Here is a 24440-nt window from a genome sequence, read left to right as displayed (position 1 = left end):
GAAAATGTAAATATAAAAAGACTGTGCACATTTTGTTAATGGAAGTAAATTGAAAAGTTGTTTTATATTGCTGCTCTATCTGAATCATGAAAGTTTAAATTTGACTTGAGAGTCCCTTTAACTTAAATGATAAGCATGTTAGGTACAACATTTCTCTCTACTATATCATAAGTGCAGGCATTCTTACAATATTATTTTTTGTGAGTTTGTTCAAATGTGTGTAATGTACCTGAAAAAAAATATCCTAGTGGGGACTTCTTATAACATTGTTTTGTTGTGTAATGCATCTGTAATTTATACTAATTGTTGTCTGTACAATATATTTGATACCTCAATAAATAAAAATTTAAAAAACAAATATCAATATAATTGGCTCACTCGGTTTCTACATGGGGCAGATACTACATGGGGCAGATACTTTAACAAATTTAACAAATTACTGTCATTCAGTCACATTAAGCCTACACAAATCTGACAATACTTTGCTCCTTCTTGATCTATCTATTCATCTTTTTATCTATCTGCCTATCTCTTTATCTATCTATCTATCTAACATCTATCTATCATCTATCTCTGTCTATCATCAATCAATCTATCTACCTATCTCTGTCTATCAACTATCTATCTATCTATCTATCTATCTATCTATCTAGCTCTGTCTATCATCTATCTACCTTTCTATATATCTTTATTATATATCTAGCTATCAATCTCTATTATCTATCTATCTATCTATCAATCTAACCATCCATCCATTATCTATATTTTATCTATCTATCCACCATCTATCTACATATCTGCCTATCTCTTTTCCATTTTTCCCCTTTAGAGATAATGGCTCTCACAGTAGATTGCTGACGTTCCAGAGCCTTTAACATGGCTTTGTAATCTATTCCAGGCTGATACATTCACACAACATTTATTTTCTAATCTCTTACAGAATTTATTTAATCAGTACATAGTTTGCTACTTATTCTATATACACCATGTTTAAATTCATCATGGCTGGCAGGAATAAAGCCCGGTTGTGTCTGTTCTATTTTAATCCAAAGATCAACAACATTTTTTTAATACATTGATTGAGTAACTAAGCGGGTAGATACTTTCTGCCACAGGGACAGTTTTTGTTGGATATTTTTTTTTCTTTAAATAATAATAATTATAATCATTCTAATTATTATTATTGAAAAAAAAAAAAAACAGAATGTTATGTTTACTCAGGTTCTTTGTCTTTTATTAAACTTTGAATGAAGATCTGAAACCATTTATTGTGACAAATGTCCAAAATGAAGGAAATAAGTTTAGGGCAACATACATTTTTCTGTATACAACAAAATACACTAAATAAATCAACAGTATCTAATTAATTATCTTAATAAATGGTTTACTCACCATATCCCTGTGTAAATTTGTCAATTGTAGGAACTCTTCCACGGACTCCAAATTCTTCTGCATGGTCAACAAGGGCTTCCTTTACTGCCTGATATCCACAAATGAAAACCACAGGCCGCAAGCCAAAGTACAATGTATAGACTGGGCCATACTGGTCCTGCATCTGTAACATAGAGCACAAAGGGATTATGGTAAATAACTAAATATGACTTTACTACATTTACCCCTAACCAATTAAAGTCTATGGTCAGATTTTAATATGTTTTCAAAGGTTGGAGAGTATTAAAGGAACATCAGATTAATTTTTTATGCATGCACTGCATTTCAAAAGATCTACATGCAAAACAGTGGTTTATAATTATTTCAAATAATAGTTTTGTTATCAAAATTTGTTTTGTTTTTCATTCCAGGAATACACCCCTTGAAAAGCCTTTTGAGGGTTGTTTAAACAAAAAGAGTGATGTTTTGGGGTCACAACTCCCACCTAAGATTATACCACCCTTCTTTGTGCAATAAATACCCATCATCCAATATCATCCATATTTTTCATTCACATATAGAGATTATTCATACTTATGTAATTCTTCTTTCGCATATGAGTTAAATGGTAATATTGAACACTGTAAGTAATAGGATGTATTATATATATTTAGTTAGAACACTTTTTTATACTCTTATGTTACAGATATACTAATGACATGCAAAAAAATGCCTTATTGGAAATGTAAACATCACTTTCGGTTTTGCAGACAATTCAGTCACTTCTGGTTTTACCAATGAGATTAGTTTGTTTTATACACCACACAGTAATGAGGTTTGGCACCAAATGGGAGTAAAAGTTAGATTTATGTGTAGTGAATTAATTTTGCCATGAGATATATAATGATTTAAAGGGACAGTCTACTCCAGAATTTTTATTGAGTGCTAATGACGGCTCTGAGCCGTCACAGAGTTTCTCACTCTGGTGCTTATGACGGCTCAGAGCCATCATGAGCACTCTCCCACCTTGAGGGAGATCTGGGGGCTCCTTACTGCTCCTACCCCGGCAATCGTGCCTGTAGAGTGACAGGCATCGCCGGGGCTTAACGTGATGCACAGTGACCTCACGCACAATTACGCGATGACGTCACCGAGCAACTTTATTGATACTTAACAATGTTAAGTATAGGAGGAGGGGGCATGCTGCTTAGAACCCTGTATCTCAGGCATCTAAGCAGCTACAGACCCCCAAGACCAATTGTTAGAAAGGTAATCACTTAACCTTTCCAACAGGGTCTGTAAAAAAAAAAAAAAAAGTTAAAAAAAATGTTTTAAAAAATAAAAAAATAAAAATATAAAAATAAAATATTAGCACCCAGGTGGGAAATGGCTTAGCAGCCAAAGGGTTAAAAAGATAGATAATCCCTTTATTATCCATCCCCCAGTTTTGCATAACCAACACTGTTATATTAATATATTTTTTACTTCTGTGATTACCTTGTATCTAAGCCTCTGCAGACTGCCCCCTTATTTCAGTTCTTTTGACAGGCTTGCATTTTAGCCAGTCAGTGCTGACTTATAAATAACTCCACTGGAGTGAACACAATAACATATATATATATATATATATATATATATATATATATATATATATATATATATATATATATATATATATATCACACATTAACTAGCACAGTCTAGCTGTGAAAAACTGTCAAAATACACAGTAATAAGAGGAGGACTCCAAGGGCTTATAAATTAGCATATTAACCTACCTAGGTTTAGCTTTCAACAAAGAATACCAAAAGAAAAACAAAACTTTGATGGCAAAAGTAAATTGGAAAGTTGTTTAAAATTGCATGCCCTATCTGAATCATGAACGTTTAACGTTTGAGTAGACTGTCCTTTTAGGTTAATGGTGCAGTTAGGACTTCCATATAAGATAACCCTATTTATTCTGTGTGTACATCTGAGTAACAAAATGGAGTCTGACTGTGCAATCATACTTTTTATCTCATAGATTTCATTTTATATTTTAAATTGTTATGTTCATAAAACTTAAAAGGTTAACTTAAATATGGCATACATTTCATTTATATTAAAGGTACATCTCATATGTAATTACTCAAAATATACTTTCTTTCAACAAATATTTATGTTTTGAGCGGTTATGTTGTTCATTCTTGATATATGCAAGTGAATTAATAACTATAATGTATTTTTATTTTTTCAACAGGAGAAATAAAAAAGTAGTCATCTTTACATAAATCATCTGTTAAAAAAAAACAACATTCACTAATATTCCATTTTCATTTTTGGATAGCTCACAAATAAACCATAATTGGGCACCCAATGACTTGCTGACAGCACACTATGTTTTAAATCAGTGTCATGTACCTTGTAAAGCAATTACCTATTAATGCAGCTTATTACAATATTTATGATTTATCTTGAGCTACTTAAAAGAGATCTTGTAGGATATTTATGTCCTGGAATCAGGGATGCTTTCAGATGGTGAAAGGGGGTACTGCAGTCATGGCAGGGGTTTGGTAGTCCAGGGACCTGATAGGGTGCTGGCTTTCTGGTTTTGGGGTCTCCATGGGGCCCCCTCTGACTGCTGCTGACAGCTGGATTAGAAGTTTAATCAGGAGGGACTGGGCCACAGGCTCCAGAAAGCCATGCAGCAAGTGGGGGGGGGCTACCCTTGTCTGGGTGTGTTTGATTTTAGTGTATGTGTGAGTGTTTGTGTATTTGAGTCTTTGGGCTCCGTTTGTGAGGCAGCGAACGCTGCTTCAGATTCCCATTGTTTCAGGCTCGACTGAAATGCAAGTTAAGAAGTAGCGGTCATATGATCTAGATGATTGACAGTCCCTGCTTGTGGCCACTTGGCCGCCAATAAGCTGGGGGCGGCATTGCACAAGCATTTAACTAGAAATGCTTGTCCAATGAAAAATGCTGACAGTGTATACTGTTGGCATTTAGCGATGTCAAGCGGACATGATTGGCTTTAGCAAATCATGTCCGCTCGACATATGGAACATTTACCCCTTTGTGTTGGTGTTTGTGTGTGGGTGTTTCTGTGAGCGTGTGTGTCTGTGCCTTAGTTTTTTTGTGGGTGTCTGGGTGACTGTGTGTGAATTGTTCTGTGGATGTCTGTGTAAATGTGTGCCTGAGTGTTTGTTTTCAGTGTTTATTCCTTTTTAGCACAGTTTGACCTTACTGCTGAATAGTCTCAAAAGTTATACAGACTTTTCTAGAAGTTACCAACCTACCACTAAACCCCTCAACCTTTAAATCAGTGTTTAAGCAGTTCAGGGGGCTTGCTTTTAGCCACCACATAATATTGGTATCATATAGGCATATTCCTTGCCAAGATAATCAGAACTCCATATTTGTCTTGCAATTCTTATTGTTTTTATTTTGTTTTGCTTTGTTTTTTGACAAAAAAATATAGTCTAACTCATTAGTTGTCAGGTCAATGTGAGCTGAGTGTCTCTGTGTGTGTTTCTGTAGGGGTCTGTATGAGTGTGTATGGGTCTCAGTGTATGTGAATATTTCTGAGTGTGTTTTACTATTGTGAAACAATATTTTTAAGTTGGACTACACTTGAATAAAGTGTGCACATACGTTAGTCACTCGGCCAAAAGGAGGAGGGGGCCCTTGGTCAATGGTTTATTAAGGGGTTCCAAAATTTCTAGTGGCGGCCCTACATGGAATTCCCAACTCATAGTGTGCAGGTCATTGCATACAATTTTTATCTTAACAACTTTTTTCATGGGTATATTGGTATCAACCATCTTCTCTCTCTGACAACCCTTGTCTGTACCATTCATTATCATTATTATTAGGAATACAAATAGGGGGTCAAAAGGAACCTTTTAACATATATGGGTCTTTTTTTAAATACCGGGCGGACATGATTCCCTGTCAGCATTTATCATTACAAAAGCATTTCACAAAAAGGTGGAGGACAAGTTAAGGAGCAGCGGTCTTACGATGCTGCTTGCTTGAGCATAGCAAGCCGCATCGGCTGCTTGATAAATCTCCCCCCCTAGCCTGAATCACCGAATGAAACAAGAAACAAAAAATGTCAGTTTTCAACTATTAAAGCTGTAACTGCAAGAGAGAGATAAATAGATTGTTGTGCACTGTTTCAACGCTAACATTACATACGCAATGCAGTTTAAACCTTATTTATGGTAATGCAAATTAAAATGTGACATATGACAATATATAATATGCAAGTTACACTTTTGACAACCTTTGAAAAACAACTTTACATATATTAGGATCTAAAAGTACAAAGCGTATGTAAATAAACATGAATAATCCGTCCTCATTTAAATAGATACCATACAATATTTAGCAGTGTGGATATTAGGGATGGGCAAATGTGTTTATATTCGAATTTGAATGTTAGAACGAATGTTATTGTAGAAATTCGATTTACATAATAGAATGTTGATAAGAACGAATATTCTTAAAAATTCTATTTTCGAATGTTATTTACAGTTTTCGAATGTCACATTCGAATTTGAATATTACATTTATAAAACACATTTGTAGACTAGAAACACTATTTCGAATTCGAATCGAATATCACATTCAAATTTGAATATTACATTTATAAAACACAGTATTAGACTAGAAATACTATTTTGCATTCGAATGTCACATTCGAATTCGAATATTACATTTAAAACACAGTATTATACTACAAATACTATTTCAAATTCGAATGTGACATTCGAATGTAGCATTCGAATTCGAATATTACATTTATTAAACACAGTTGTAGACTAGAAATACTATTTCGAATTTGAATGTCACATTCAAATTTGAATATTACATTTCAAAATTAAATGAATACATAGCTAAACATTCTATTATTCTAACGAATATTTTCGAATTTTATTGAAAAATTTGAAAATGAAAATTTGAAAATAGAAGGTTAGAATGTTATATAAACATTCAAAATTCGATTCGAACGAATGTATAAAAATTTGTTTTTATTTTTGAATTTTTAGAAACATTTGCCCCCATCCCTAGTGAATATGTTAAAAATTGTACTCACCAATTAGTCATAACTTGGGAATTGTCTGTCCTAAAACTGACACACTATTTGGATATATGCAACATGTGTGGATCCTGAAAATGCTGAAAACTTATTCAATTCATTGACTGAGTGGTAGAATGGTGGTGTTTTATGTTTCTTTTTGCCACCTCCTGGTTGTTAGGAGCCCTCTACTGCATCCAAAACAAGTACCTCCATGCATCCTCAGTTTGAGGGCATTTTATAAACACATTTTCTTGTGATGACTTCCCAAAATTTCCCCAAATACAGCAGAAAAGGAGTTCTGAGATAAACTACTCAAATACCCTTCTGCTGACTAGAAATTTCCAGATGCTGGGGGGGGGGCGGAGCCAACTACTGTCAGGACCAGACATGCTTCTCTGCAGCTCTTGGTTCTGAAGCTAAACTATGTAGATTTACTAACGGATATAAACCCTACAATGAGTTTATTATATCTACTACAGACCTCTACCATCTGTTTAACACCTCTTAAGAAACGGAATCCTATCTTATTAGCCCTGCAGCTGGAAGTAAGACAAACACACTTCAGGAAGGCAATGCGGTGAGAAACACCATTTTACAAGCTTTACCTCCCACGCAATTACATGCCTGCTTAATCAGCTATAAAGTGTCAATCCTAATACCTCACCATGGAGGATCTCTATAAGGAACTGAGAGCTCTACTAGGGGATTTGGAACTTTGAATGACGTGCCAATTTTATAGCCTGAGATCCACTATTAGGAGCGGCCATGATTGTGTGGAGATGTCTGCCGAGGCAATAACAGAACGACTTGAGTCCCAGGCTCATACACAAGTGGTTCCAAGTCCCAACGCAATGCAGCGAGATACGGTAATAGCGCCACTAAATCAGGCACAAGTGCATACCCCTTCCTTGGCCTCTCTTGTTTCGGGAGATATGGACTGCTTGGTGGAGAGTGTGCTTGGTGACGTGGCTGAGGGAGAACTACAGCTAGCGTGGGCAGATGCGGTTTGTCACCCGATGCTGAAAGGAGTTTTCTACGGCAACTTAGTGACAACTGAGAACCCTGTAATATCAAAGAGGTTCCACCCAGCATGGCCAAAAGGGACTCTGAGTATAGATACCTACCCGCTTTTGATGGTTCTGACACTCTCCAGAGACTCTCTCCTACAGAATCCTCATCTCCACTGCTTTGATCATTGTCCTTTTTGGGTTGGCAGCCGGTTCACAGACACTCCTGCAGGGATCGGGTAGTAACATTTTGGTTCACAACCTGCAATCCTCTCATAGAGTGGATATAGCTAGGACTCATGTCTGCACATATAGTAATGTTGACTTTACTGCCTGATATCTACATTTGGGATATACTATATCCAACATTCTATGAGACATTTGCTCTTGATGTTATGTGTTTCTTTGTCCCTACAATGCACTCAAATGGATGGTACAGCTATGTTATATATTAGCATGTATAATAGTGTTATTTACATTGCCTAATAATTTTATATAGAGAAGTACTGTTTATATCAACCTTAGAGAAGATAGTTCTTATTTGTATGTGTATATCTGATATGTTTTGTTACACCTATAGCTTTTTAGTATTATACCTCCCTTAAGCTGCCAGATTTGTTTTGGGGCTTCTGGTATTTAAAATAATTTAGCTGACACTATTTAAATGCTAGATAAGAACCTTTAAGGTTAGACTCATCTCAGTTCTAAGCCCCAAGTCTAGATACCAACTAGACCCTGAATAGTAGCAGAATCATACTATTTCTCTACCTTTGCCAAAGTAGGTAACCTCATGATATGAAGAAATACCATCTTGGTACCTACTAGTTAAGCTGCCTTAGCTACCCTGTTAATCTATATATTTTAGTTGAGTACTTTGCTTATGTTTGTTCTCTCATTACTTATTCTCTGAGTGTCATAACAATGTTTGTTGGTTGACCACTATTAAGATATACTTAGATACATCTCCTCCTATAAGGAATTTATACTTTTTTTGTATCAGGACCTCCTCCAGCCCTTTGCACATTACCCTAAATATAGGTCTTGAGAGCAGATGGCGCTTTATATTCTTGAGGTCTCCTCTTCCATGCTAGCTTTTAATGTCGAGCTCCTGGCTGCTAGAATGCTATATAATTCCTAAAAAAATATTTTGTTATATAATTCCTAACTCATATTTTGTAATACCAGTTCTCTGTTACCTTCATACAGCAATTCAATACCAGATGTTGGGCCATACCTGCACGTATGCTAGATTCAAGGGATGTCCTTATCATATTCACATAAAGTATAAGAATCATAATTTTACTCTCCAGTTTTGCCATCTGCGATATCAGTAGCCACCTCCCAGACCCTAATAAGTTTACACTGAATCTACTATATATATGCTTTGATATGACATACTATTTTACATCCTATTATTTACTGTTTGTCTGTATGCCCTAACATCAACGGAAGGCCATATAATTGCACCCCATGCACGCTAATTCCCACTTCAGAGCCCGTTGCCTTGTTAGCGTGTAGTGGGTAAGGCACTTGTGGTACCTCCTAACTAAATTATTAGCATCTGCAGTTAGTTTGCTCATAAGAATTAGGCTTTCTATATGCATTGTGTTTTTAAAGAAGTATAAAAACCCTCCAGTGCCCAGACACCTGTTTGGTAATTAGGTTTGGAGTTTAACCACATTTCCTTCCTCCTTTAGCCCTATTGCATGTTTTCTAGAAGTGTATCATGAATTGAGATAATTTTGCCCTGTTGGTATTTTTTTTATATATGAGTGTTATTCATATTATTCATATTTCTGTTTTACCTATTTTTCCTATACTAAGACCCCAGGCAAAATCTGATAACGTGGTGTTTATATATAATCTTGGTGCCATTTACACCCTTCTAATTTAGTACCTAGAATTATCACATAGCTATCCTTCCCTTCCTGGTTCAGTAGCTAGCACAAGATATGCTTACTTCTACCCAACATGCTATATATGTCCCATGCATTTAATATTCACCTATGCCCTGGATTTTCATCAATATTTTGGTTTATAACCCCTCTAAGTAGCTCCAACTAGTATATTCAACATAATTACCCGGTTGGAATACTCCCATTTATATGTCCACTGATTTTACATTACCTAATGTTATTTATCTCACATTTGTATGTTGCATCATAACTACCTCCCTGACAACAACTTTAGATGTTTTACCACAATCCATATGACACTCTCTTATAAGGCTCTGCCCCTCCATTCTTCCCCCTATTCAATGAGCGGCGCTTGCCTGCTGAAATCCCCCCCCCCCCATACTCCTTATTTACTTCTAAAGCCAATGAGAGGCTACCCATCTGACTATCAGTTGACTCTTACTTTTATAGAACATCTGGCCTAAAAGTGGCCTTCCAATTAGTCAGTCTTTTATACTATTTTATTACAAAATCGAGGTTTCATAATCCTACCTAATGTTTATCGTATTGCTGTCAAAATACTTTGCTTAACTCTATTTGTATTTTTGCTGTGAAAAGGCGATCATTGTTTCTTGTCTGTTACGCAAAAACCTCAATAAAAATAATTAAAAAAAAAAAATAGAAATTTCCAGATGCTATAAAATGTATGCAGTGCCCCCCATCTTGGTCATGCCAGGAATTGATTATTGCATTCATTTTTTGGATCCAGTTCCTCCTTAGGACACCGCATAGGCTTATAAGCTATTACCTATTAAGCCTATACATCTCAAAGATTTCTGAATCCTTGGGGGCGTGTACAGTTAGTCTCACCCCCTCCTGTGGCCATTTATACATGATTTACATGTTTGCAAGGTATAACACTGTTTGGAGATTGCCCTGAAATATTGTTAAAGAGATATGACACCCAACTTTTTTTTCATGATTCAGATAGAGCATGTAACTTATTTTCTTTGTTTTCTTGGTAGCTTTTGTTGAAAAGCAGGGACATAAGCTTGGGAGCTAGCCCATTTTTGGAGCACTATATGGCAGCAGTTTTCCAAGAATGTTATCCATTTGCTAAAACAATAGAGGGAAGCACTATTTCCTGTCATGTAGTACTTCAGATGCCTACCTAGGTATCTCTTCAACACAGAATATCATGGGAATGAAGCAAATTTGACAATAGAAGTAAATTGGAAACGTTCTGCTCTGTCTGAATCACAAAATAATTTTTGGGGTTTCATATCCCTTTAAATATGTCCAAATTGCCCTTTTGGGGACTTATTAAGTGCCTAGAGGTGTTGAATTAGAAAGTCTGTTGAAAAGTACATTTGCATTGTGCTCCATTAAAGGGACACACCCTTTGAAAATCTCAGAGTTATATATCTTGTCAACTTTAACAGAAATAAATTATTTTCTGCGCATATCAAGCGATCTTGGTGCAGAGTCTATGCATGAAACCATGCACACTTAGGGCCAGATTACTAGGAGAGCGTGATATTTGTGCTCAACTCATATTTTAAGTGGCCCGCAAAGCAAACTCACGTTCGCACTGCATGGAAGCCCTGTGCTCGTATCTGATCAGGAGCAGGGGTCTTATGACCGCTGTTTCTTAACTTCCGTTTCAGGTGAACCTGAAACAAAGGAGGTTGGAAGCAGCATCCGCTGCTTAATAAATCAACCCCACTGTCTTTAGGTTACTTTGTTTTTATACAGCTATAATCTATTAAAAGCCTTGCAGTCATAAGGTCTCATTGTTCTACTTTGGTCTATCCCTTTAATCATGTCTTTGTCATTTGATTACTTTTCTTCTACAAAGATTTAACCCTTTAACTTATATCACTTTCATTAGGTTGCCATAATTCTACAAAGCGCTGACACTGTCACTGTCACTAGTTTCAATAAAGTCCTGACATTGTACCGATAAAACATATCTTTAATTAAATAAATTCGGTCCTATATGGGTCTGACCCTTAATTAATTTAAACATGTGATGTGACCAAGTCACTTTGTTTCTGCATGAGACGAACAGCTTATCTCATTAAGTATAACAATAATTATGTAATAGAAATAAAGTTAAATCCCATAAAGCAACCACCAACCTTCATAAGAGATCCGGCCATTTCACCTAACTTTAGCTGTAGCAAATTTCCAATCAGCGGTAGAGGTGTTGGACCTGGAGGAAGGTTACGTTTTTTGTACATTTGGTTCCAAGTCATATATATGAAAATGCTGGTTATGAGCAGAAGGAGCAATGTTCCAAACCCTGTGATGTCCATGAAAGATAGCTAAGATATACTTTTACTTCTAAAACTATGAGATAAGTATTTCCAGTTACTCCACCTATAAATACAATGTTCTGGGTGGTGTTAAATGACTCCAAGCAAAATAACAAATATTTTAATATATAATTAAAATTTTCCTTATCTGTTAGGTCGGTATAAACCATTAAAGCAACTTTTTGTCATTTGATTACTTTTCTTCTACAAAGATTAACCTTTAACTTTCATCAGTGTCTTTGGTTGCCTTAATACTACAAAGGACCAACACGTAAGCCTTAACATGTCACTGTCATTAGGCCACCTTATTCCAACATAGTCCTGACCCTTTACCCATTAAACATATATCTCTAATTAGGTCAATTCAGTGGTAGAGGGGTTGGACCCAAAGGAAGTTTACATTTTGTTCCATGTCATATACTGTAGATGAGCTGAAGGAGCAACTTTCTCAATCTTGTTATATACATGAGACATCTAAGAGATGTTTTTACTTTTAACTCTGTGAAATAAGTATTTCCAGTTACTCCACCTATAAATGAAATGTTCTGGGTGGTGTTAAATGACTTCAAGAAGAATTTTGAAATACAAATAAAAATATTTTATTATAATGCATATCAGGCAAGTACACTTATTATCATAATTAAAATGTCACTATCTTTAGGTTACTTTGCTCCCGTAATGATATAACCTATTAAAGCCTTGCAATCATATGGTCTCATTGCTTCTAAGTTGGCCTGTCCCTTTAAACCATTTAGCAAGTCTTTTTCATTTGATTACTTTCCTTCTACAAAGATTTAACTATTTAACGTATATCACCGCCATTACCTTTATACTATAAAGGACATACACTTTTGCCTATTAAACATGTCACTGTCATTAGGCCACCTTGTTCCAACATAGTCCTGACCCTTTACCCATAAAACATATATCTCAAATTAAGTAAATTCAGTGGTAGAGGGGTTGGACCTGGAGGGTATTCTATGTTATATAGATGAGCTGAAGGAGCAACGTGAGAGGCATCTAAGAGCTGTTTTTACTTCTAACTCTGTGATATAATTATTCCAATTTATTCCACCTATAGATTACATTTTCTGGGTGGTGTTAAATGACTCCAAGCAGAACTTTGAAATACATATACAAATGTTGTGTTATTATGCATATCTATCAGGTGAGTATACTTATTATATAACCATGCTAACCTTCATATGGGCAGTTTAATTCTCTAAAGAAGGATGCTAAATGCGGAGGTCCCACAGAGTGGTAATTTGTCTCCCATAGAAAGTAATGAAGAATCTCACAGGGGACAGGAAATATGATGTTGTGGTTTTCTGGGGTAATTTCAGGCCGAAATGTGATTTACCTGCCGGAAATTGGTCCTGAGAGCATTGTCTCTGCTTAGAACTTTTCCTTGATATGACTGACACAAGTTAATTTTAGTAAAGGAAATCTTAATTAGGAAAACCAAGACAATAGCATGTATTTAGGAATGTGCACTAGAAACGCTGATTACAGTACAAAGTTGTGACCAAAATATGATGCCCAGGAGACAAATGTTACAGTTCTGGAGGGCAAATGGCAAAACTACCGTACAGGAGTGTATGGGGCCGATTTACTAAAGTGCGGACGGACATGATACGATGTATCATATCATGTCCGCCGCACATCGATAAATGCTGACAGCATATGCTGTTGGCATTTATCATTGCAGAAGCAGTTCTGGTGAACTGCTTGTGCAATACCGCCCCATGCAGATTCGTGGCCAAGGGTATCAATCAGCCCAATCATATAGGATCAGGCGGATTGAAGACCGCAGCCTCAGAGGCAGCGGACAAGTTATGGAGCAGGGGTCCTTAGACCGCTGCTTCATAACTACTGTTCCCCACGAGCCTGAAGGCTTGCGCGGAAACAGGGGCATCAAGCTCCATTCAGAGCTTGATAATTTGGCCCCTATGATTGAAGATGGCACTAGAAGTCTGTGACTGAAGTTGGAGATCATGTCAAGACACAGGACTTAGGAGTCTGAAACTGGACTTAGATATAGCAAAAGGACTTGGATATAGCAAGTGAGCACAGGACTTGGATGCAGAAACTGAACACAGGACTTGGATGCAGCAACTTAATACAGGACTTGGATGCAGCAACTGGACACATGACTTGGATGCAAAGCCCCACCAGGGTTGCTCAAGAAGCTGCAGGTAGAGCACAGTGCAAAGAGATAAAAGTTAAGGTACAAACTAACACGAAAGAAACATGTCTAACACAAGTAAGGGTCAAAGTCCAAGGAGTCTATTTAAGAAGCAGCGGATGCTGACTCCGACCCACTCCCCTTCAGTCCCGGCTGAAGCGGTAGTTAAGAAGCAGCGGTCCAAAGACCACTGCTCCTTAACTCGTCTGCCACCTATGAGGTGGCGGACAGCAATCCGCCCGATTGAGTATGATTGGGCTGATTTTGCATACAAAGAGAGAAGCGCTCTACCAGGAACGAACAACAGCTTCTCTCTTTGTATGCAAATTAATATGACCCTGGGGAAGTCTCCCTATGGGTGATGGGGGAAACCAGACGTGGACTCCTTGCCCAGTGTGCTTAGAGGAATGTGGCTGCACCTCACTGACGAGACCCTTAGTAGGCCGAAACGATCATCTGGGGTTGTCATGTTCCTTGTTCAGAGGAGAATTGCCTGGTATTTTGGGGCTGGACTGACCTTACTTGGCGGGATCAGACTGATATACATAAGGAAAGTTTTCCTTTGTGAAAAGCACACTGGTCTAAAAGAGGCTGCTTTCCGGGTGGTAAATCGCCATAGAACTAGCTGATCAGCTGTTGTTCATTCCTGGTAGAGCGCTTCTCTCTTTGTATACAAATTAATATGACCCTGGGGAAGTCTCCCTATGGGGGATGGGGGAAACCAGACGTGGACTCCTTGCCCAGTGTGCTTAGAGGAATGTGGCTGCACCTCACTGACGAGACCCTTAGTAGGCCGAAACGATCATCTGGGGTTGTCATGTTCCTTGTTCAGAGGAGAATTGCCTGGTATTTTGGGGCTGGACTGACCTTACTTGGCGGGATCAGACTGATATACATAAGGAAAGTTTTCCTTTGTGAAAAGCACACTGGTCTAAAAGAGGCTGCTTTCCGGGTGGTAAATCGCCATAGAACTAGCTGATCAGCTGTTGTTCATTCCTGGTAGAGCGCTTCTCTCTTTGTATACAAATTAATATGACCCTGGGGAAGTCTCCCTATGGGGGATGGGGGAAACCAGACGTGGACTCCTTGCTCAGTGTGCTTAGAGGAATGTGGCTGCACCTCACTGACGAGGCCCCTAGGAGGCCGAAACAATCGTATGAGGTTGTCATGTTCCTTGTTCAGAGGAGAATTGCCAGGTATTTTGGGGCTTGACTGACCTTACTTGGCGGGATCAGACTGATATACTTAAGGAAAGTTTTCCTTTGTGAAAAGCACACTGGTCTAAAAGAGGCTGCTTCCGGGTGGTAAATCGCCATAGAACTAGCTAATGAGCTGTTGTTCGTTCCTGGTAGAGCGCTTCTCTCTTTGTATGCAAATATATATATATATATATATATGTATGTGTGTGTATGTTCAGATGTATTTATATGTGTATTTATGTATTTACAGACATATACCTGTATACACATATAAATACATATCTACACATATATAGAAGAACATTGGAGCCCATTGCAGGCAAGTAGCTGAAAACATGTAAAATCAAATTTATGTAATATTAATATTTAATAAAATGTTTTAAACTATGAATCTACTGTAAATATTTCACATTCCTATGTGCTTCACATAGGGGAGCACATTCTAAGGGGCCGAATTATAAGGGGCTGAATTATCAAATGGCGAACGGACATGATTTGCTGTAGCGAATCATGTCCGCCCGATATCGCTAGATGCCAACAGCATACAACGGAATTTAAAACCTTTTGAAGAGGAATAGGGTACTCCTGTCAATAAAATCAAATGAGGTTTGTATTCTGGAATAACTGCTAAAGTGCGCAATCATGTGAGGAGGCCCCCAAGGATGTTAGTAAAATAAACTTTTGCTCATAAAAATCTTGAAAGCTGTTTGCTATGTTTGCTCTGACATACCTCTTCTCCTCTGAAGTTTTGAACTCTGAAGATGTGATTTTGGTAGGATTTTCACCACAGACCCCATGCAAGCAAGGGTGCAAGTTTGTCACTTCCATGAAAATATAGATATTTGAGAAACATGAGCTTCTTTATGAAGTTGTGTATTTAAAGACTTGCAGGTTTCAGAAAATTTAGCAAAAGAATCCACTCTTTTGCGGATAGTTTGTGGGTCAATTCCGCAGTTTGTAAATGTTAATGGGAAAACGAAAATCAGTATCATGTGACTTCTTTAAACAAGTTCATTGTTGGATTAATACCCCACAAACTACAGCTTTATGAGATTTCCATTCAGTGTCAGGGTACTAAACAAAGAATCATTAATGCTAAAATACTTTTCTAAAGAAGTTGATACCCAGTCAGATATAAGAAGGTTTGGAGGAGCGATTCACTCAATCTCCACAAGAATGGAATGGAGGAATGATCTGACCATGTGACACTGTATTACTGTGTGTGTTGCCATAGCTAAACTTGAATGTTCTAAAATCCAGAATCTAGAATAGACTTGACATAGGTGAGAAAAAATGGTATATCTACGATGCCTAGGATGTTGATGTCTCTAGAGGTGCACTAATGTAGCACCCTCTAAGCTTTTTAGTATATGTTCTCTGGCTTTACTAGGAGTAGAGCTTTTACAATGGGAAAAGTCTACGTTAAGATAGAGTGACACACTAAGATCTCCTCCTTCCATTACAACGGCTCCCATCTTTATTTCAAATATTATATTGCAAACTTATTTTGAGGAATGTTACTGACCTATTAAATGGACAATAAAGACTAAATACATTCCATTCGCCTCCCTCTAATCACGGTTGCTACCATTATGGAACCTAGGAGACTTGCTGCACATGTGCAAACAGACCAGCACTGGAATGTAGTATTACAAGTTGAAAGTAAACTGTTTTCACTTGTGCACTAACCCTATGCGCGTAAAAAGCATAACGTAGAATATCACACGCATTATAACGTATTCCCCCATAGAAGTAAATGGAGCAAAACAAAGTGGAAAACACCCTACTTGACCAAAAACCCAATTGTATATTCTCAAGTCCGCTAACCCGACATGAAAATATGAATAGTTCACATTACAATGTTCTTTGCATAGAATAATATGTCCCGATTATTCATAAATATACATATATATGCAGTATATATTTTTTGCAAACATATATATTTATAGAGGCTTGGAGTACAGCTAAACGCCGAAACATGTCAGCCCAATTATCATTCATCCTGTACCCTTTTTCTATGTTTTACCCGGGGTTGTGGCTAACCCTTTCGTTTTTTAACGTAATTAAATAAAGTATATAATTTTTATCCCTGACTTGACCGGTGCTCCTTTTTTGCTCTTTCAACACTTATATAAAAGGTATAGATGTATAGGCGTTAGACTAACTTCTAATTTCAAATGTGCTTTATTCTTTTGGTATCCTTTGTTGAAAAGGAATATGCACATATCCTACACTAGTGGGAGCTAGCTACTAATTGGTGTGTGCTCACATTTGTCTCTTGTGATTGGCTAACTAGATGTGTTCAGCTAGCTGCCAGTAGGGAAATGCTGTTCCTTCAGCAAAGGATAACAGGAGAATGAAGCAAATTTGATAAAAGAAGTAAACTGGAAAGTTTATTAAAATTGTATGTTCTTTCAGAATCACAAAAAGAAAATGTAGCAGTTTCATGTTCCTTTAAAGTGAATGTCAACTCAACCATACCCGTTTACGCCATATGTTAAATCAAAACAATTTAGGGGGACTTTCATTCATCGTTTTTGCAGGTCTTAAAATTGAAAGCTGAAAAATACCTTATACTAGTGTTTTTTCAATCGCACTTCCTTCACCCGCCATTTAGTTCCTCTTGTTGAGGTTGATTGACATCAAGGATTTCCAATAGTGTTTTCCACCCTGTGGCGTCCAGCCCCTTTTGTTCCAACGTCATGCACTTCTTCTGCGCATGCGTTACATGAGAATTTCCGTTTCGGAAGCAATGCGCGTTCACGAGACACGCATGCTCTATTGATAGTGTTGTGTAGAGTATACTGTGAGCTCTGCCTGCCGGGGTAACTGTGGCTGGGAATCTTACACAGTAGGCTGCCTGTCATGAGGGATATACAGAAGTGCAGCGTTCACTTGGGTAATAGAGCGGTACTGTAGCCCACCAGGTGGCTTTCATGATTGGCTGGAAATTGCCAATGGTCTTATTGGCTGAGGCTTTTAACGCATGCGCAGATTGTGTACATCGATTTTGAACGCATGCGCATAGTTAGGGCGCATAGTAAGAGCTCCACGGGTGCGCGCTTTCAAGGAAGTGCCGGATGGGAGGAGTTCCATCTCAAACCGGAGCTAAGTTATTTTTTAAACTATAATAAAAAAAAGGTTTATTTATTTATTTGAAAAAGTTAGCGGTTTGAATACTGAAGTGCTAAAGTAGTGTTAGGAGGCTTCAGGAGTTGAAATCTTGACATTCACTTTAATGTCTTTTTAAATAACATACCAGTCAATATAAGGTACCAGCCCTTAGAGTCTTACATACCTGCTAGAGAGATGAAGCTTATTTTCTTCACATTAAATCTAAATTTGTGATGTTGCAAGGCTCTACCCCTTTAAGATTCCTCTTGAGCTTTCTAACCTGTGTAACATCACATGACACATAATAAAAACCTATCCAACCTTTCCTAATTGCTTGGTTGTTAACGTCAAGCTCTTTATCCAGTTAATGAACTTGTTCATTACTAAAATTCAATCTACCTAAATAGTACTGACATTTTCAATTTTTGTTCTAGCCAGATCGCTCATTTCTATAGAAGTCTCTGCTACAGGCAATATCGCCATTTGCAAATCCACATTGGATCTGTGTGCAACTATATTCAAGTTGAGGCACCCCCCCCATCAAACCAGATCAACCTCTCCGTAATCAGTGGGAGTCAACTAGTTATCCCGCAGTTCTATTTAAACTGTTATTGGTACAAGCGGCACCATCCACCTTGCCCGTGGGATCTGTGCACAGTATAGAGTCAGCGCCCCTACGAGTGGTGATCACTGCTTAGTCAGCAGCCAAACTACACAGCATGTGACCAGAACTCAGTCTGCCTCTTTCATCACTGAATACTGGCACCTTCTATTTAATCTTTTTTTTTTATGAAAAGGACAAATTTAATTATTTGTAACCAGCTAGAATAGTAAGGCAGCCATCTTGCCTCTCAGTACTTATTGATATTAACAGCAGCAGCTTTCATTGGGCTAGGTTACGAGTGGAGCATAAAATTGTGGTAAAGAGAGCACAATATTTGCATTCCACTCGTAATACCAGTGAACACAATTGTGTTATAAGTCCAGCGCAATGCGAACGCGAGCTCGTGTTCCGATTGCATAAAAGCTTTGCACTCAATAAAGTGCTTCTATAGGCTCAAATGGGAGCCTCATTCTCAACGCAGCGAAGGGGGTAAGTTGTGTAGCGATGGGCAGCAAATTGAAATATATATGCATATAAATATATGAATATAAGCACATACATACAGTATATATTTACAGGAATATCCCAGTCCCCATGCATGATAAATTAGTTCTAACGCTAACTGATAAAATTTACTTAGTGGAATTCCAATTATTGCTGTATAACAACTACAAATATATCCAGCCGAGCTTTCAGAGATAGAAAATAAAAAAATATTAATTTCATGGTTAACGTTTAGGGCTCGTTCAAAAACATCTAAGAGAGGCGCACAGCAGGTTAACAATTTTATTCAAAGTATTCAAACAAAGTGACACTAAGGACTTACATATAAAAAATGTGTTGTCCAATACCAACAGCTGAAAACACTGTAATCCCTCACGGGCTATGTTCCGACTCCTCCGTTCAGTGGAAAGATGTTATGAGACCGCCCACAAGTTCGGAGTCTGACGTCACTGTCAAAGAGGAAACTGGAGTGTCCTTCAGCTTGCAGCAGCCCCACAGTCCGATCGGAATACCCGCCTTCAATTCTCCTCTCACAAGCTACCCTACGCGTTTCGTCTGGAACCTGGCCATACTTTCTCAAGGGGAATTTCCGGATCAAGTGAACAGCTGATTGCTACCATAGTATGTGCGTGAATTTTATACAGAAAGCACTCCCTGATAGTTAACCCTTAGGGAACTAAACTCATTACAAATACAAAGCTGCCTACAAATATACCACATAAGAAATATACCACATAAGAAATATAAAATAAAAACAGTTAATTCATACCATATTAAATACAAAGCTGCCTACAAATATACCATATAAGATATATAATATATATAATAAAAACAGTTAATTCATACCATATGATACCTAATAAATTAATATACATTTAAATTCTAAAATTTCTTAATACGTCCAAAAGCAATTAATTCAGTTTTATCAATAAATACCTACATCTTAAAAACATATATAAATTTCAGATAAAAACCTTGTATTAATATATAAATAAATAAATTATAGATTTTTAAATTGTTAAAACTAGACAATTACATATAAGCTGCTAGATCTAAATCTACATTTAACCCATTTGGTTGTAAACTTCCTATCTTATAGATCCAATATGTTTCTTGTTGTCTGAGAGCTAATAGTCTATTATGTACATTAGGGGCTACCCAATCTATCACCTTGACTTTTAAAGAAAGTGGACTGCAGTTATTTACCTCTTTAAAGTGATTGGGAACACTGTGTTTGATAGATGTTTCTTTGGCCAATTTAATATTATAGAGGTGTTCATTAATTCTTGTTTTGATTTTTCTCTTGGTACGCCCTACATAAAATAGGCCACACCCACAGGTAGGTAAGTAAACTACAAATGTAGAATCACAAGTGGCTTTACATTTGATATCAAATTCCAAGGTACCATTATAATTGGAAAATTTCAGATGCTTATCCACGTGTTCACACATATTACACCTCACTTTATTGCAGGCGTAAGTCCCTTTAAACGTAGTCAACCAGTTTGATCCCACACTTGAATTTATGTCATTTCTTAATTTGCTAGGTGCTAGCATATTTTTTAAGTTTTTTCCTCTTTTAAATGTTACCAAGGGATTCTCTGTTAATTGGGACCCTAATATGGGATCTGTTTTAAGAATATTCCAATGTCTTTTTAAGATCTTTTTGATAGTGGTTGCACCCTTAAGTCGTAATGAAACGGGGAGTAATACTTCTATTTTTATTTTGAGGTTCTACCTTAACGTTAGAATACTCTCCCTATTTACCTTACAAGATTTATCCTTTGCTCTATCTAATAGATCCTTCTTCTACCATTTTTCCATAAATTTAATATCCAAAACAGCTGATTCTTCATGGAATTTTGACAGATGAGTACAATTACGTCTCATAAGGAGATATTGACCATATGGTATATTCTTTATCCAGCTACGCTTGTGCCCACTGGATGCCTCTATATAGCTGTTCATTTCAGTGGTTTTTATATAGTTTGTAACTGCCACCTTATTATAATGATCTACATAAAGAGATAAATCCAAAAATTCTATTTTAGTTTTTGAATAGGTATGTGTAATCCTCAAATTATAATTATTATTATTAATATAGTTCATAAATGAATTAATGCTCTCTTCATTGCCTCTCCACAGAATGACTACATCATCGATATACCGATGGAATTTTATAATATTTTCATGGAAGGGGTTGTTAAACCATATATACTTCATCTCAAAATCATTAACATATAAGTTTGCATAAGATGGGGCGAAGGTAGTCCCCATTGCCATTCCTTTGATTTGTCTGTAGAATCTCTTTTCAAACCAAAAATAATTGTGCTCAAGTATGAACAATATAGATTCTACAATAAAATCAACATGAACAATCGGAATGTTCCATCTCAATAGTTCACTTCTAACCACCTCACTACCTCTATTATGGGGGATACAAGTATATAAAGACATTACGTCACAGGTAATCCACCAAAATTCAGGATCCCATTGGTTACCTTCAAAGTTAGTGATCACCTGTGTACTATCCCTCAGGTAGGCCCTAGTTCTCTTGACAACAGGTTGCAAATAGAAATCAACATATTGTGACAAATGATCACACAAATAATCAATGCCAGAGACTATGGGCCTACCTGGGGGAACTAGAGGGTCCTTATGGACTTTAGGTAAGTGGTAGAAAACCGACATTTTCGGATTATTTTCAAAAAGAAAATGGTATTCATCATTTGATATTATCAGTTTATCTTTGGCTTTTAGTAACAGACATTTAAAATCTCTCACAAACCCAATGGTGGGATCGGTATCCAATATAAGATAAGTTGAGGAATCATTCAATAAACGATGACCCTCTTGCAGATAATCCTTCTTATTCTGGATGACGATACCGCCACCTTTGTCTGCCCCCCTACAATCTCTTTATTATCAGTTAACTTCTTAAGTGACTTTCTTTCTAAGGTGCTCAAATTATCTACATATTTATTCATGATGTTATTAGTCTTTGAAAATGCTTTTTCCACATCCTTCAATACTAATTTAGAGAACACAGGTATTTGATCACCCTGTGCTCCTAATGGGTAGAAACTAGATTTCTTCTTAAAATTAGAGTGAATAATCTGTTGTAATAATAATCTGACAAATTAAAAACAGCTGATTTTGTTTGTTCTAAAATCTTGGTCTTCTGTCTGCCTGCCTGCACTCTCTGTCCTGCTCTTCTTCCTCTTCTACATCTTGTTCTAGGGATCTTTTGCGGGGTCTTTCTAATGACTGATTCCTCCCCAATTCTTGATATCTCTGGGGCTCTAAATTCCTCCCCCATGTGTGATTCCTCCCTATCTTTAGTAATTCTTGAGGCTCTGAGTGCATCTTAGGCTGTAATGGCCCTTTTAAAGCATCCACTCCTAAAAAATCACCTCTAGTTGAATAGTCATCTTCGTTATTATTTGTGCCATTTAGGTCTTGCCCCTTTTAAATCCCATTCTTTATCATAAGCTTGTTCAGACCTATGGCCTACTCTATTGGGATAACTACAATTCTTAAAATGTTCTTTTTCTCTGTTATGATTATATCTACTGTCTCTATTATAGTAACTGTTATCCTTATAGTAACTATTACTATTATCCTTGCTTCCCTCCGGTTTCCTATAACCTGAGGAATTCTGGGGATTATGGGCATGTTTGTAATACCCATTAGTTCTATAACCTCGTGAGTCACTATTTCTAGGTTGCATATTTTGTTTAGTCAGGTATAAATTATTAGAAGTGGTGGCCCTTGTGTTTTCTTATATTGCATAAGTTTGTATGATCATTTCCAGAGAGTTTATATTTCAGGCCATATCCTGTTAGTTTTCTAACGCTGTTAGGTAAGCTAATTTTTAAAGGTATAGTAGCGCCAATTTATATAATCTGTGTAACGTTTAGTGCCCGATGATCAAACGTTCGCTACAAAAAACAAAGATTTAGTCACCAATCAGCAAGCACTACCCAGGTTCTGAACCTAAAATGGGCCAGCTCCTAAGCTTTTATTCCTGCTTTTTCAAATAAAGATACCCAGAAAACGAAGAAAAATTGTTAATAGGAGTAAATTAGAAAGTTGCTTAAAATTGCTGCTCTATCTGAATCATGAAAGAAAGAAAAAATTTGGTTTAGTATCCATTTAATTTTTGTGTATTAAAGGGACACTGTACCCAAAAATTTTAATCAAATTTCGAATTTACTCCTATTATCAAATTTTCTTCATTCTCTTGGTATCTTTATTTGAAATGCAAGAATGTAAGTTTAGATGCCTGCCCATTTTTGGTGAACAACCTGGGTTGTCCTTGCTGATTGGTGGATAAATTCATACACCAATAAAAAAAGTGCTGTCCAGAGTACTGAAACCAAAAAAAAAAGCTTAGATGCCCTCTTTTTCAAATAATGATAGCAAGAGAACGAAGAAAAATTGATAATAGGAATAAATTAGAAAGTTGCTCAAAATTGCATGCTCTTTCTGAATTACAAAAGAAAGTGTCAATTTAAGTTGTAGTACTGTAATAGACTGTAGTACTAGACTAGTAATATTAGTGAGAGTTGATCAATGGTTGTGGTATGGAATGTTTAGTTACTTGTTATCGGTTAGTTTGTTAGGGTTATGTTTTTGTTAATGCTCAGACTTATTTATTGAAGGTGAAGGGTTAGTAGTAGTTTTACTTATAGTGTTATCATTCTTTTCTTAACAGCTCCAAGAGTTTAAACTGTATAACTCAAGGCATCTAGTATCAAGTATAGGCAACTATTTTTAAAGATGGAGAAACAGTAGAATAAATTCTTAGTAATTGGCACTAAGACTTTAGGTCCCTCACCATGGCGGTGGATGAAGGATATGTGGTTTGTTAATAAGCATCAAGAGAGTAGCGTGTTAAATTCAAGGTGTCAAAAAAATCCGCCACACTAAGAGTAGATGACGTTGTTACCAGGGCCGAGTGCAAAGACATCCTTTTTTTAATCTTTTTAAAGCTTCATCATTAATTCAGTGGTGTGCCTGTCCAGTGGATGGACAGGAACATAAAGTCTCAGTAATTGGCGGTAAGACATTAGATCCCTCACCCTGGCGGTAGGTGAGGGATATAGTATTTTGATAACACCAAGAAAGTAGCGTGTGAAACTCAAAGTGTCCAAGGAAGCAGGAGTCTGAGGTGCTAGT

The 24440-nt window shown here is 36.9% G+C and overlaps 1 protein-coding gene across 3 annotated transcripts in view; it reads right to left on the bottom strand.

The window, feature by feature from the left end:
* Positions 1–24440, bottom strand: part of LOC128666889 (cytochrome P450 2G1) — a 162583-nt gene that overhangs the window by 78120 nt on the left and 60023 nt on the right. For 2 of the 3 annotated variants that reach the window (XM_053721699.1, XM_053721700.1), the window contains one exon: positions 1393–1555. In XM_053721699.1, coding sequence (XP_053577674.1) covers positions 1393–1555 — 163 coding nt within the window. Of the gene's footprint in view, positions 1–1392; positions 1556–11476; positions 11654–24440 lie in introns of those variants that run through there. The other variant, XM_053721698.1, reaches the window with a different exon arrangement.

The sequence above is a fragment of the Bombina bombina genome, chromosome 7, assembly GCF_027579735.1.
Source record: "Bombina bombina isolate aBomBom1 chromosome 7, aBomBom1.pri, whole genome shotgun sequence".
NCBI lineage: Eukaryota > Metazoa > Chordata > Amphibia > Anura > Bombinatoridae > Bombina > Bombina bombina.
This window is presented reverse-complemented; position numbering and strand designations above follow the sequence as displayed.